Genomic DNA, 16,143 nt, shown 5'->3' on the forward strand with positions numbered 1-16,143 from the left:
AAAGTTTACACTCAGTACACCATTCACTACTCAACTGGCTGATGCCATTGGAGTAAAGACATCTGAAAATCCTCCCCTTCATAAAAGCAGTGACGACACTGGCAAAAATGGTCAGAATCAACATTGTCAGAACACTGGAAATTAACCAAAGTCTTGCAAGAATTCAAGAATGTTTATTTAAGAAAAACAGGTAAATGTTGGTAAGAACAGTGAGCTTTGTTGAGTTCTAACTTGCCCTGTTCCATCCTCCCATCTCCCCAGCTCCATGATAGCTTTGAAAACCAGTAGCTGCAATCACAGTGAAAACCTGCAGCCTGGCAGTCACTGGAGGGGGCAAAACCAGATTGTCGGTCTTTCAAAGCCCCATTCTCAGAGAAGTGTCATTATTCGACTGTCTGGAAATTCCCTGGAAAAACCCACTCACACGCTTGTCTTTATTTGAGCTGACTCAAAGCTTAGTGTGAACAGCCTTTGCCCCAGAAAATTGAAAACAGTCGGTGGCAATTGTTTAACATCAGGGCTGCCTTTGGCAGTGATAACAGTTGAGGCAAATAGCAAGGTAATCAAAAAACTTAAAGGAAAAACTGAGGAATGAGATGTTCATCAGGTGCTTTGAGAGGCTCTGGGAATATTTCTGGGAGTCAGAAGACCACTCACAAGCACAGAGATGTGCACATACTCAGGACAGGCCTCAGAAGGCCCCAGGCTCTCACCTCTGGGTGACCATGAGGCTCTGCGCATGCAGGAAGTGAAGACTAAGGCAGAGTTGTAATCTGCCTGTCTGAGTGTTGAAGGCATGCCCCGATATGCACATAGACCCTGTCGTCAGAGACTGAGAGACTTATTGGCTGCAGGCATGTAAGGAAATTTCTGTTCAGTCATTAGCTGACCACTAAGCTAATGAAGCAGAAACTTTAGTGGCTTTGCACAACAAAGAATACAGACTTTACAGATTTAGTTCAGAAAAGTCACTAAACAACAACATATACAGCAACAACAACAAATCCTGAGGTGGGGTATCTGATTTTCATAGTTGCCACATTATGTTATCCAGTTTTCATTAAAAATATGTGAGACATCCAAGAAAACAAGAATGTATGACTTACACTGGAATAAAAAAAGCAATCAATAGAAGCTGTCCCATAAAAGCCCAGACATTGGACTTATTAGACAAAACTTTAAATTAGCTATTTTAAATATGTGTAAAGAACAAACTGTGTTTAAATAAAGGAAAATATGAGAAAGATTTCTTTTTTATCAAATAGAGAATACTAATAAAGAAATAGAAATTATAAAAAAAGTAGAAATTTTAAATTTGAAAAATACAATAACTAAAGTGAAAAATTCGTTCGAGGGGCTCAACAGCAGATTTGAGCAGAAGGAATCAGTGAACTTGAAGATAGGTTGATTGAGATTACCCAGTCTGAAGAACAGAATGAAAAAAAGGTGAAGAAAAATGAACAGAACCTCAGAGACTTGAGGGACACCATCAAGTGTAGCAACACACTCATAATGAGAGTCCCAGGGGAGAGGAAAGAGAGAAAGGGGCAGAAAGAATATTTGAAAAAACAGGGGCCCAAAATGTTCCAAATGTGATGAAAAACATTAACTTACACATTGAAGAAGCTCAATTAGGATAAACTCAAGGAGATTCACACCTAGACACATCATAATCAAATTGTGAAAAGCCACAGACGAGGAGAGAATCTTGAAAGCAGCCAGAGCGAAGCGACTCATCACATACAAGGGATCCTCAATAAGGTTTTAAGCAGATTTCCCATAAGAAACCATGGAGGCCAGAAGGCGGTGGGATGGCATACTCAAGGGCTGAACTAAATAGATGAGAGTTCTGTACCCAGCAAAAGTCACAGCAGCAGCACCTGCTGTGTCTTCTGCCTGGAACCCTCTTCTAGTATCTTCATGGCTTCCTCCCTCCTCCCTTCAGGACTCAAATGTCGCCTGACCAGTCCTAGTTAACATTGCTCACAGCTCCATACCCATCTTCTCTGCTTTATGTTTCTCTATAGTTACTCTTGTCACCTTTGACATACTGTGAGTGTCTACCTCCCCCAACTGGAATGGAAGCTTTTTGAGGGCACTGATGTTTGAATCTTCTGTTCATTGCTAAACCCCAAGCACCTAGAACAATGCCCAGCACATAAATCCTTCAATAAATATTTGTTGTATTGTAACACTTACAAACTGTTATAAGTAATTATAAACAATTGTCGAGCTCTTATCAGGTGCAAGGTATTAGTTTAAGTGCTTTATGTTTGTTAATTCATTTAACCTTCACAACTCTGTGAGATGGACTCTAGTCTTGTTCCCATTTTACAGATGAAAGGACTGACATGTGGAAGTGTTGGATAAGTTGCCTGGGGTTCTGTTGTAAATGGTGGAGCTGGACAGTCCCACTGGAGTCTAAGCTCTAACCCCTGCTCCCCTCCTGCCCTTCCTCGGGTGACTCTCGGGAGCCTCTCATCATGGAGACTCGTGCTCTGCTGCTTACTGCTGGTACCATGTTCTGACCAGTCTGCGTCTCTTGGCCTTTGACAAGTCATTATATGGTTTCTCACCCACCTTAGTTTTACACATGCCATTGGTACTTCTGAATCAATCCTCCCTCCCTCCCTTCGATCCCTTCCTTCCTTCTTTTCTTCCTCCTTCTCCTTCTTCCCCTCCCTCCCTCCTTCCTTCCTTTCTTCTGTGTCTGGATAATTCCTGGGTGGCCTCTGGACCTCGCTCTAGCCTAGGTGCATCAACAATGTGGGTGCCATGCCTTCCTGCAGAATTCTGGCCTTCTCATATCATCGCTTCACTGTACTGTTGAAATTGTTGATGCCTCTGTTCCTCCGTGCTCTGAGCCTTCTACTCCTGGATGTTGAGCTCCTGAGGAGAGGGACCTGGCATGTAAGAGGCCCTCCACACGTGCTTGTCCGTGTGAATGGAGGGTGTTGGGGTGCTTCAGGGGAGGAAGTTACCTACAAGTAGTTGAGGAGGAGGAAAGGCAGGGGGGTTGGCAGTGCTTAGTCAGTGTTTGTGGAACAAATGAATGACCAGAGACTGAAAAGCCAGTGGATAGAGAAAGGTGTATGAATGAATTATTAGTTATAAAGTAGAGAAGGAAGGGAACAGTGATAGGTTTTCCGAGATGTAAATAAGCCTGAATTTTGTACCAAAACAGAAGGAAAAAAACTGTCTCCCCCCACCCCTTGCAGTTCCTTTTCTCAGCTCACCAGCATCAGTTAGTGACATTTCTAATATCCTAGACGCCCAGGTTTTACTCATTCATTCATTCATTTGCTCAGAACCCAGACACTGATCCCCCTTGCTCTGTGTTAGACGCTGTGGGATGTACAAGTCAGGGTCTGCATCCTCAAGCTTCTCACAGTCTCAGGGATGCTGTCCTGCAGTTAGGCGATTATGATAGGACATGAGACTTGTCGTGGGGTAAATACAGCAGCTCTCTGCGCGTGGGCAGGGCATGGTTGACATGTGGTGGGGTGAGGGTCTCATCAGGGAGAAGCCTCTCTGAGATGTGGGTCCCACTTTCTGCATATGATGTGGGCCCTTGCTTTCTGTATATGATGTGAGTCCCCACTTTCTGTGTATAATGAGGGCCCTCACTTTCTGCCTATGACACTAGTCCTCGCCTCCTGCCTATAACAAGGGCCTCCACTTCCTGCATATGATGTGGGTCCCCACTTTTTGGCAATGAGGTGTTACTGAAAATGCAGATCTGGCATTTCAGGTCTGGAGGGGCACCTGGGTGCTGGTCCAGTGGCTCCGTGATCAGGCCCCTTGGCCTCTCCCATGTGGGTTCAGAGGAGCACCTCATCCTGAGATAGGCCCCTGGTCACATCTCCCTCGTCCGTCACACGTATGGGGTCTCGGGCTGCTTGGAGGACTCTTCAGGAAGACCCCAGCTTCTCCCAAGTGTATGGCTCGGGGAGGGCTCTCTGTTTCTCTACAAGCTCTCTGTCCTCCCTCTGTCCTGCCATGTTGCTTCACTATTTAAGACTTTTAAAGTCTTAGTAGTGTCCAGGAAGATGGCTGTGCGCCGTGGGTGGACACTCTGTTGTTTAGAGTGACCCAGGCTCTGTAGTAAATGGACGCCTGGCATAGAGAGCCTTCGACCCCAGAGAGGTGGGCCCCTGCCCTCGTAGCAGACGGAGGGGCAGCCCCTCCACGCAGTGCAGTAATCCTTTGTGAGCTCTGACCGTGCCCCGGCCTTGTGTCACCTGCATCAGCTGGCAGGAGGGGAAAAGAGAGTGCAGAGGGCCCCTCACTTCTTAAAAGCATGTCACTTCTGCTCACGTGCCACTAGCCACGACCCTGTCAGGGGGTCACCTCACAAAGAGGGGCAGGTCTAGCGGACATGGAGCTGCTCCCCCATGTCCTGGGAGGGGTCATTGTGGGTCACCGAGCTGCTCCCTCCTGTCCTGGGAGGGGTCAGCGGGAGCTCTGAATGGCTCCAGTGTTTACTCCCTCTCTGACCATGAGGGACTCCCATAGCTTCTCCCAGCCTCAGTCTTCTCACCTGTAAAATGGGAACAAAGAAGCCTTCATTTCCAGCCTGTGTTGAGGAATAAATGGGGAGATCTATTTTAAGGTGACTTGTAAATGTCTATACAACCCCAGGGGGTTGTAATTTGTCTAAGAGGCTGGCTCCTGTCTGTCTGTGGAGGGCAGCCTGGCACCCCTTTCTCTTGCAGCATCCTCTTCGCAGACATTGTGGGCTTCACGGGCTTGGCTTCGCAGTGCACGGCCCAGGAGCTGGTGAAACTCCTCAACGAGCTCTTCGGCAAGTTTGATGAATTAGCCACGGTAAGCGCAACCTCCCACTTTGTTCAAGTGTAATTTGAATTGCTTCTGGGGTAAGGATGTGCCAGGTGGATTCCTGTGTTGGAGATGTGGCCTGGACTGATTGTGAAACGGTTTGGCCCAGCACGGCTGTTAGTCACCCATTGTTTCAGCCTCACTGTTCATTGATTCGCTTCCTGGGACCTGAGCGTTGCATTTGCAGATAAGAAAATGCTTGCACTAGCACACTCAGCGCCTCCAATAAAGGGTTCCAGGCAGGAGGCCCTGGCTGTGTTGTGAGGCTGTCTGCGGGTAAGGATGCCTGCAGGCCACCTCGCTGCCTTCTGCCCCCATGGCAGACATCGCTGGCCATCACAGCTCCTGGCCCGAGGTCTGCCTCGGTGGAGGGCCCTGCGGAGCAGGTCTGCAGTGGCCCTCGCTCCGGGCCCGCCACTACCTGGACTTGAAACTTGCCTGCTGCGGGCCAGTTGGTGATGGCTCACGATGCCAGGACCCCTCGCCATGGCAGGCTGATGGTTGGGGTTTTGAGACCTTCCTGGGACAGGTCACATCTAAGTCCTGCAGAGGTCAAGCGAAGGCCGGACTAACAGCTTTGGCTTTCAGTGTGCAGGCCTCTGACGGCCTGGGTTTCCCAGGATCCCAACACCTGCCTTCCCTGCCCTGGGAGGACATGGGGGACATAAGGACATGGAGCCAAGTTCACCTTCCCGTCCAGCCCCGCCCAAGGTGATGCAGAGGGGCCCTGAGTGGGTGGTTGTGAGAGGGCGGGAGGGAGCCGCAAACTGTCCAGTGAGAACCTTTCTCAGAGGAGGTGGCAGTAGAGATCTTGGAAGAAAGAGTGGACGTGCCCCGATGAAGATGAGGAGGGGACCCCCAGCTGGGCCTGGCTCATGCAGTGGCCAGAAGTGGTGAGGAAAGCACCACCTGTGTCAGGGCTGGGTGAGGGGTACCACGCAGGCCACAGACTCAGGCTGGCCCCTGGGCAGGGCACAGAACACCAGGCCCCAGAATTGGCCCTTGACCTGTATGCGGAGTGGCAGTGGTCACACTGGGCCGAGGACGGCCAGGTTGGCTGTACCTGGCAGTAGTCTAGGGGACTGAGGCAGGTGGGAGAACACTGGGCAGCCGACTGCAGGCTCCTGGGTAAGCAAAGGAGACAGGTAGGATGGAGAGGGGGCGTGCGGGATTGTGGACGCTGCCCCGCAACCCCCGCGATTCCCTGGGGGTAGTAGGGGTCCTGAGATGTCCAGTTGTAAGGTCCCTGCCTGCTCCTGAGTGGATGAGTGTCGGAACTGTTTCTCATGTGGTACCCCATGGATAGCCTGGGCCAGTGTTCTGTGGACCCCGTTAGGGAAAGGCTACTTTGTCTTCCTGAGGATGAAAGCAGGAAGCTAGCTCTCCACTCGGGACGGGCGTTCCTTCTGGCTGTAGTGACGTTTTGCAGGGTGCGGAGCCGCCTGTCCCCGTACTGCTCTGGCAGCCACTGGGCTTGTTCCTGGAGCGCAGCTGTGACTCGGCCCAAACAGATGGCACCCTGCCCTCCTGGGAGAAAGCCTCCTGGGTCTTCCTCCCTACCAGACAGACTCCCGTGCTTTCGGGGGAAGCGTGAGGTAGGAGCGAAGGGTGTGAGCGTGGCCGGTGCCCGGATGTGCGGCTCGCTGTTACAGCGTGGGCTCTAGCCCCTTCCGCATTTGGGTTAAGACGTGTGTCTTGTCTGATGCCGGGTGGATCCGGGGGTGGTTGTGACTGGCCGAGGGCTCTAACAGCGCACGCAGGAGCTTTCCCAGGCCTGGCCTTTCCTCCCACCCCCTCACGAGGAAGCTTCTGGATGAGGGTCCCCCTTGGCCCACGGGGGCCTTTTCTCTGGGCACATGCTGCCGACAGGAGGTTCTGCGCTCTTTGCCCCATTGTCCATCTGTCTTCCCAGCAGCTGGAGGTCAGCATTATGGTCCCTGAGGGGTCGGGCCTCCTTTGGTCAGTGACTCGGTGGTAAGCAGTGCCACCAGGCTGCCCCTCCACTGTCCCCAGGAGACCCCCTCACAGCTCCAGGTCTCTAACAGCAGCACTTGACCCCCTACCCCCCAAGAAGGTACAGGAGTCTTTATAGATCCTCCATTCATCCTGTGTCAGATACCCAATTTGCAAACATTTTCTCCCCAGCTTTGGCCCGTTTGTTTATTTTCTTAACAGTGTGGTAGGAAGGGCAGTGTCTTAGTTTTTATGAAGTCTAGTTATCTGTCTCTTCTTTTCTGGATGGTAGCGTTCCCAGCGTGGGCACTCTGCTGGCCCACCCGTGTCTGCTTGTGCTGTCAGAGCAGATGCAGGGCCCACCCACTTCCAGGGGCTTCAGAGATGGACCCTCCCCTTGATGGGAGAGCATGGGGCGGAGATGTGGGCCCCGGGAAAACACAGTGTGAAACGGTGACCCGGACATTCCCTGTCCTGTCCTCTTCCTTCTTCATTAGCTTTGAATACAACTTCAGATGTCTCTTTGCCTCTTTCTTTTTAAAGCGGCTGCTGGCATGGCTCCTTGAGTGCCACCTGATGCTCGAGGCCTGTGCCCTCACCCCAGCCCAGCTGTGACATCTACTGTTACTTTCTATCTGCAACGCCACCCGGGGCACACAGCTGGGGGTCCACTGGGCCTGTTCTGGGGATATCACATGCTCCCTCAAAATGTCAGTGTTCCAAGCATCTCCTCAAATCGGAAGATTTACCTTCTTTTTTTTGGTTAAATTTATTGCTAGGTATTCTGTTCTTTTTGACGCAATTTTAAATGGGATTGTTTTCTTAATTTCTCTTCCTGATAGTTTATTATTAGTGTGTAGAAACACAACAGATTTCTGTCTGTTAATTTTGTATCCTGTAACTTTACTGAATTCATTTATTAGTTCTAACAGTTTTTGTTATGGAGTCTCTAGGGTTTTCTGTATGTAATATCATGTCATCTGCAAATAGAGACAGTTTTACTTTTTCCTTTCCAATTTGGATGCCTTTTGTTTCTTTTGCCGAATTGCTGTGACTGGGGCTTCCAGCACTACGTTAAATAAGAGTGGTGAGAGTGGGCATCCTTGTCTTGTTCCTGATCTTAGAGAAAAAGCTTTCTTTCGTCTTTTCACCATTGACTCTGATGTTAGCTGTGGGCTTGTCATGCCTTTATTATGTTGAGGTACGTTTCCTCCATACCTGCTTGTTAAGAGTTTTTATCATAGATGGATGTTGAATTTTGTCAAATTCTTTTTCTGCATCTCTTGAGATGATCATATGACTTTTATCTTTCATTTTGTTAATGTGGTGTATCACGTTGCTTGATTTGCAGATACTTAACAAACCTTCCATCCCTGGAGTAAATCCCACTTGGTCAAGGTATATGATTCTTTTAATGTACCGTTGAATTCAGTTTATTAATATTTTGTTGAGGATTTTTGCATCTGTGTTCATCAGGAATATTGTCCTGTAATTTTCTTTTCTTGTTGCATCCTTGTCAGGCTTGGTATCAGGGTAATGCTGGCCTCATAAAATGAGTCTGGAAGTGTTCTCTCCTCTTCTATTTTTGGAAGAGTTGGAGAAGGATTGGTTCTTCTTTAAATGTTTGGTAGGATTCACCAGTGAAGCCATCTGGTCCTGGACTTTTCTGTGTTTGGAGATTTTTGATTACTGATTCAATCTCCTTACTAATAGTTGGTCTGTTCAGATTTTCTGTTTCTTCATGATTCAGTCTTGATAGGTTGTATATTTCTAGGCATGTATCCATTTCTTCTAGGTTGTTCAATTTGTTGGCGTATAAGATATTTCCATTTTTATTCACTGCTTGGTTCTTCACCAGGACACTTGCTTGTGTTTGGGACACTGGATTAAATACTTTTATCAAGAGAAGTACACGCACTCCACAGAGCAGGTGCTGCACGCATTGGAGCCATGTGGTGGGTTGGCTGGAGTAAGAGATGTGTTTGGGTGTGTGTATGTGTACATGTATGTGAGTGTGTGTACATGTGTATATGTATGTGAGTGTGTATGTGTACGTGTGAGTGCATTGTGTACACATAAGAGACTTGTGTACATGTATGCAACCGTATACATGTACATGCATGCATGTACACATGTTAATATGAGTTTGTAGGTGTACATGTGTGAATGTGTACATGTGTGCTAACATTTTGTTTAGATTTTTTTCCACTTGTGTTTCTGAAGGATATTAGTCCTTGGCTTTCTCTTCTATGTTGTCTTTATGTGATATCAAAGTAATGCTGATCTCACAGAAGAGTTTGGGAGTATTTCCTCCTCTTCAGTTTTCTGGAAAAGTTTGCATAGAATTGGTATTATTTCATTCTTCAGTGTGTGACAGAATTTACTGGTGAATCCATCTGGACAAGGAGTTGTCTCTGTGGAGGTTTTAACTACAAATTCAATTTCTTTAAATACAGCTAATCAAGTTATCTTTTTTGTTCCTTGAATGAGCTTGGTGGTATTTTTTTTTTTTCTGGCTGAGGAAGATTTGCCCTTAGCTAACATCTGTTGACAGTCCTCCTCTTTTTTTTTTGCTTGAGGAAGATTATCCCTGAGCTAACGTCTGTGCCAGTCTTCCTCTATTTTTGTATGTGGGACACTGCCACAGCATGGTTGGTGAGTGGAGTAGGTCTGTGCCCAGGATCCAACCCCGCAAACCCGAAGTGTAGCGTGTGGAACTTTAGCCACTGAGCCACAGGGCTGTGCCCAGGTTGGTGTTTTTCAATATTTCAAGGAATCTGTCCATTTAATCTGAGTTGTCAAAATTATTAAAGTTCACAGTATTTCCTTGTTATCCTTTTAACATCTCTAGTGATGTCACCTCTCCCATTCCTGATTTGGGTAATTTGTGTCTTCCCTTTTTTCCTGATTATACTGGCTAGAGGTTTATCAATTTTATTGATTTTCTTAAAGAACTTTTTTCTGGTTTCATTGATTTCTCTATTTTCCTTTCTGATTTTTATTATTTTTTCTTTTGTTTATTTTGGTTTTAATTTGACTTTTGTTTTGTAGTTCCTTAAGGTAGAAGCTAAGGCCCTTGATTTGAGACCTTTTTTCCTCTTCTAATATAAGCATTTAACTTTGTGAACTTCCTCTGAAGTACTTTAGCAGCATCCAAAAATTACTGATATGTTGTGTTTTCACTTTTATTCAGTTCCAAATTCTTTCTCATTTCCCTTTCCATTTTTCTTAGACCCATGGATTATTTAGAAGTATTTTTTTGAGGTATTTTGCAAAGATCTTTCTGTTTTTGACTTCAAATCTAATTCTATTTTGGTCAGAGGACATACTTTTTAAATTTGAATCTTCTTAAATTTGTGGCCCACAAATAGTCTACTTTGGTAAATGACTCATGTACCCTTGAAAGTAATGTGTATCCTGCTCTTGTAGAGGTCTTGTGTTCTAGAGTGTTCTATAAATATCTATTAGGCCAGTTGGTTGATAGGGTTGTTCATATCTTCTATATCTTTACTGATTTTCTGGCTACTTGTTCTCTCAATTATTGAGAGAGGGGTATTGAACTCTCCAATATAATTATAGATTTTCCTGTTTCTCCTTTCAGTTCTATCAGTTTTTGCTTCGTGTGTTCTCATGCTCTGTTATTTGATATGTCAACTTTTAAGATTGTTAGGTCCTCTTGATGAATTAACTCTTTTATGATTAAGAAATAACCCTCTTTATCCTGGTAATCTAATTTTTCTGATATTAATAAAGCCTTTCCAGCTTTCCTTTGATTATTGTCAGAAGGCATGTCTTTTTCCATCCTTCTATTTTTAATCTGTTTGCATCTTTTTATTTAAAGTGTTTTCTTTTTTTTAAATCAATCTGACAATCTCTGCTTCTACCTGGGGTGTTTAGCCTATCTGCACTATTAACGTGGTTAGGTTTATGTCTGTCATCTTGCTGTTTGCTCTTGTTTTGTCCCATCTGTTCTTTGTTTTTTTTTTTTTTTCCTGCCATTTTAAGGTTTACTGAGTATGTTCTGTGGCTCCTTCTTACCTCCCTTGTTGGCTTGTTGGTTATAGCTGTTTGTTTTGTGATTTTCGCGGTTGCTCTAGGTCTCTAGAAGGTCTCTTTCACTTATAACGGTCTGCCTCCCAGGATTTATCGCACCACATCACTCACAGCTCACAAGCTCACGTGACATGCCTCCGGTTCTCTCTTCTTGGCCTTTGTGAAATTGTTGCTGTACGTTTTACTCTTTCTTGTTATAAACTCCATTCTACACTGTTATTATTTTTGTTTACACAGTCAGTTCTCTTTTAAAGAGTTATAAATAATCAAATACTTTATGTGTTAACTCATGTTGTTCTGTTTCCATTGGTCTTCATTCATTTAGGTGGCACACATGTAGCATAGTTCCATATGTGCTTATTTTTTTTTGCCTGAAGAACTTCCTCTGATGTTTCTTGTAGTGTGGGCCTGCTGATGACAAAACCTTTCAGTTTTCGTATTTCTGAAAAAACTACTTTGCCTTTATTTTTTGGAATTTCTTTCACTGGGTATAAAATTCTAGGTTGACGGTTTTTTCCCCCTAGAACTTTAAAGTTGTTGCTCTGTTGTCTCTTGTATGTTTTCAGCAAGAAGTCTGCTGTCAATTGCTTGTTCCTCTGTACGAAATGTGTCTTGTTTCTCTGTCTGCTTTTACGATTTTCTCTTCATCACCGTTTTTAAGCAGTTTGAGTTCGATGTGCCTTGGTGTAGTTTTCTTCACATTTCTCGTGCTTGCAGTTTATTGAAAAAGCTTCTTGCATCTGTAGGTTTATAGTTTCACCATATTTGGGGAAAAACCTCAATCACTCCTTTTCAGATACTTTTTATGCCTCTCCCCTCTTCCTTCAGGTACGCCGGTTCCCGCCATGTCAGGATCTTGAAGTTGCCCCACATCTCACTGATGATCGTTTTTAGTTTTTTTGGGTTTTTTTTCTTTTTATTTCATTTTGGATGGTTTCTACTGCTGTGCCTTCAAGTTCACTAGTCTTTGCTCCTGCAGTGTGTGACCTGCCACTTACCCACCCAGTACAGCTTCCGTCCCAGACATTGTATTTTCATCTCTTGAAGTGCAGTTTGGATCTTTTTTCCACTTGTTGAGGTGACTGCTAGGAAGCTCAAAATTAAAATGGCCTCATTTTTTTCTTACTCATTGCTTTTTATCTTTTTTCTTTTGTGCAATGGTGGTGTTGTGTATTTTTTTAAATATATTTTTACTCTAATCTGCTTGAGTCCTGTTTTGAGGAGCCCATGGGACGTGTTTTCCTCCCACATGCTTGTCTTGTATCTGAGGCCGGGTGTGGAGGATGCGCTGACCCCCATGAATGCAGGCTCAGAAAATCACACACAGCTGCAGTCCAAACACATCTTTCTTGATGAAGGTCTCTGCCAGGCAGCTAGACAAACACAGAGCGTGAGCTTGTTTGCTTTAGTTTCCACTAGCTGGCGGTTTGTTTACCCCTTATCCACAGCTGAGGGCCACAGATGTGCACAATATTTTTGACCTTTCTCCCATTTATTGGATCCATTTTGGATTTGTGTTTGCTCTGATGTCCGTGTGTATTTGGGAAACTGGCCACATCCCTTTGAATTGATGGAGAGACACCTGTCCTGGGGCTCAGTCTTGCTCTACCACCACCTGTCACGGACGGGGCCCTTCTCTGGAGGTCAGTTTTCTCAGTGGAAAAGTGAACTCGCTGGATGAAGCAGACGTCCCCTGGCTGGTTCCAGGAGGCCGTGGATAGTGCTCAGTGTGCCGGCTGTGGAGACAAGCCTGAGTTCCAGCTTGGCCTCTTATCAGCCAGGCTGCGTGGGCTGGTCCTGGCCCCATTCCTCAGAGGTGATAGGTGATGAGAACACAGTCCTTAGTTCTGGTCAGGACCCCAGCAATCCTCCAGGGACTGTTTCCAGTGAAAGCTCATTTCACTGGTGTAGCTTCTCAGCCCCAGTGTGGCCATTGCCTGGCACAGGACAGGGTTCACAGTGGATTTAGGATGGTGGAGGGGGTGCACTGAGGAATGGCAGCTGATTTTCATGCGTAATTGGGGTGGACAAGTGCAGGAGGCACTTCCTCTCCAGGTCTGAGCATTCCTGGGGGGTTTGCTGACTCTGCTGATTGGGGACGCCCACCCTTGGGTTTTGTGGTCTGCATTGTCTCTGAACACGGACACCCCAGGAGCCTTTCTGACCCACGAGGACCCAGCATCAGGAGCACTTGGACAAGATGTAATGAGTGTTTCCGTCAGGACCATGAGGGAACACAGGAGACTTGTGGTGCCACAGGTGGAATCCTCTTGATGCTGACATGGCCAGGCTTCTGGCCACAGATGGCAGGACAAGCACGTGCAGCGTCACTGTGCAGTCTGACCATTTTGTTCAACCTTTAATTGCTGAAAGATGACTCCTATGACCTATGTTAGTGAGGGCATTATTTCTTAGTTATTTGTGTTACTCCACTTGTTTCCAAAAGGGACCCATAGAAGCCAGTCTGAGGGCCGCAGCTCCCCCTGCTGAGTCCCGAGCTCACAGGGGTATGTGTTCACTTCCACCCTTCCTGCCCCGTCCTTTCTCCTCCCCAGGGAGGCTTTCCTTAGGCTTGATTCCGGGGCTGGGCCTCTCCAGGCAGCTGTGAGGACTTGCCACACCATCCTCACTTCTTGTGCCTCGGTTTCCCAGCCTGTGAGATGTGAGGAGGAGACCAGAGGGCCCCCCAGCCCGTCCTGCTCCGACTCCCCAGGCCTGTGAGCCACTCGGCTGGCCACATTGCAGGCTGAAGTGTGCTTGTCGGGTAGCTGTGACTCACAGTGTTCCTTCAGCAAATGTGCGCTCAGTGTCGGCGAGGACCGTGCTGGGGTCGAAAGACGGACCTCAGCCTGGGAGCTTACAGCCCCGGAGGGGAGACCTGGAGCTAATAACTTTGTAAAACCAGGATTCTGCTGAACGAGGTGTTTGATAGAGTGTGGTCAGGATATCAACTGGACAGCATGAGCGCAGCCTGGAGAGAGAGGCAGTGAGGTGTATACCCCATGCTCAGCTTGAAAAACTGACCCAAGGCTACAATTTGAAGTGGTAAGAGGCGTCTGTAAAATAGTACATAGAGTCCCAATTTTCAGAATATGTGTGTGTGTAAACTTAATTTCGTAGAGAGAAGGCTGGAATGAAATATTCCATATTACTGTGGTTGTTGCTGAGTCATGAGGTAGGATTTTTAGTTTTCTGAGCTTTCTGCATTCTTAAGAGGAGCCTTGATTTCTTTAATTATTCTTTAATTATCATGAAATAAATATTGTTTCTTAAAAACCAGTAGATGTTTGGAATTCTAATGACCCTGTCATTTGTATTGAGGCCACTTGTAGAAACTTGCTCCCACCCCACCCGAGAGGGTGAAGTCCCTGGAGAGCCAGGAGCTGGGCAGCACGGAGGGGCTGGCAACTCACTCGGTCCTCGCGGAAGAAAATGCCTTGTGAGGTGGCCATCGTCCTGTTCCAGGGCGCTGTTTCCTTGGGCAGAGGCTGTGCATTTACTGTAGGTGGCCGGGGCTGGCTGAACACCCACAGGCCACACGGGGTTAATGGGGTGGACATGGGACTGTGACCCAGGGATACAGGATGCCTGGACAACTGACAACAGTTAGGGAGAGAATCTGTCCTTTCTGTGTTGCTAAAGGTGCGGCCCAGAGCAGATGGCTGTTGGCTTGTCCTTTTTGGGAGAAGATTCCATGCTCTCTCTGGAGTGTGACCATTGCTGCCCAGACTGCAGATGTTCGCAGGGAGCTCGAGGCCCTTCTTGCCAGCTACTTGTATGGATGCTCCTGCTGCACCTGCTTCTGTCTGCAGAGAAAACGTAGGGTGCAGTGTGTGCCTTCACATTAATTCCCAGTCGACTTCTATCATTCAGGAAGGAAACTTTATTCAGCAGCTGTGGTGGCTCAGAGCTGTAGCCTGGCTCCTTCATGAAGAGATGTGATCCGGGCAGAGGGGAGAGGGTGAGGGGGAGCCTGTCTCCTTCATGGAGAGACGTAATCCAGGCAGAGGGGAGGGAGGGAGGGAGAGCCTGGCTCCTTCATGGGGAGATGTGATCCGAGCAGAAGGGAGTGGGTGAGGGAGAGCCTGGCTCTTTCATGGGGAAACGTGATCCGGGCGGAGGGGAGTGGGTGAAGGGGAGCCTGGCTTCTCCATGGGGAGATGTGATCTGGGCGGAGGGGTGGGTGAGGGGGAGCCTGGCTCTTTCATGGGGAAACATGATCCGGGCAGAGGGGAGTGGGTGAGGGGGAGCCTGGCTCCTTCATGGGGAGACGTGATCCGGGTGGAGGGGAGTGGGGGAGGGGGAGCCTGGCTCACTTGAGGCCTGAGTACACAGCTCATGGGGGAATTTGGAGGTGAGAGAAGGTCGTCTGGACTGGGACTGGAGGGCCACGAGTGCCACACAGAGGGGGAGGCTGTGGTCCTTCATTCGACAGCGAGGAGACACGTGTTCACAGTTGGTTCATCCATCAGAAAGCTACGGCCAAGTCCCTACTGTGTGCAGAACTGTCCCAGGGGTCATGAGCAAGTCAGACAACCTGCCCTTGAGGGTTTTAAAACTCGTTTTTTGAAAACTTCACATGTGCACAAAAGTAGAGACAATATCATAACACCCCCAGGCACCGCAAACCCCCCTCAACAGTAGCCAGTGTCCGGCCAGTCTCGTGTGGTCAGCACGCTCTCCTCCCCGGAGCCTAGACATCGCTCACTGTGTCCTTACGCCGGTGGTGAGGAGCTCTTTCGTTGCACACCTCCCGGCCAGCCCACCTGACGCCTCTGTCGCACCTACCAACCTGACCACGGGTGCAGTGTTTCTAACTCCCTCTCTGGCTCGGTCACCCTGCTTGTCTCATGAATGTCTCCTCACCACAGCTGGTCTGTTCCAGTCAGGATACCAATGAGATGGGCCCTCGTCGGATTGGACCTGTGGGTTTTAATTTATGGAGGGGACTGAGCGATGACACAGAGGCCAGTGCCATTGATGGAAGGTTTATCACTCACAGTCCCCAGAATGCCAGGCGCAGAGGCAGAGGAGGTGGAGAGTGTGGCCGGCTTTGTTGGGGTTCCCATGGGAAGGAAGGGGCAAGGCAGGCACGGGGCTGGCCTGTCTGGATAATGGGGGCTCTGGGCTATGGGGGACCCCCATTGTCTGGCCCCTGCCTGGTAACTGGTGGGGATAGTGGCCGGGAGTGTGAGAATCAGATAGAGGAGGTGGAGGGGTGTGGAGTCTAAATCAGCTGGTGGGAATAAGAAGGAGCTGTTTACTGTCTCCAGGAATTAGCCAACCCTGGGAGGGGCC

At 47.8% G+C, this 16,143-nt stretch overlaps 1 protein-coding gene across 5 annotated transcripts in view; it reads left to right on the top strand.

The window, feature by feature from the left end:
* The window catches only part of ADCY1 (adenylate cyclase 1), a 156,137-nt gene that overhangs the window by 48,661 nt on the left and 91,333 nt on the right, over positions 1-16,143 (top strand). For 4 of the 5 annotated variants that reach the window (XM_087430283.1, XM_087430309.1, XM_087430348.1 and 1 more), the window contains exon 4: positions 4,716-4,827. The exons of the other annotated variant lie outside the window; for it this stretch is intronic. In XM_087430283.1, coding sequence (XP_087286409.1) covers positions 4,716-4,827 — 112 coding nt within the window. The remainder of the gene's footprint in view (positions 1-4,715; positions 4,828-16,143) is intronic. 5 annotated transcript variants of the gene reach the window in all.

Source organism: Ceratotherium simum, chromosome 1 (genome assembly GCF_057802395.1).
Source record: "Ceratotherium simum simum isolate JZ-2026a chromosome 1, ASM5780239v1, whole genome shotgun sequence".
Lineage (NCBI taxonomy): Eukaryota > Metazoa > Chordata > Mammalia > Perissodactyla > Rhinocerotidae > Ceratotherium > Ceratotherium simum.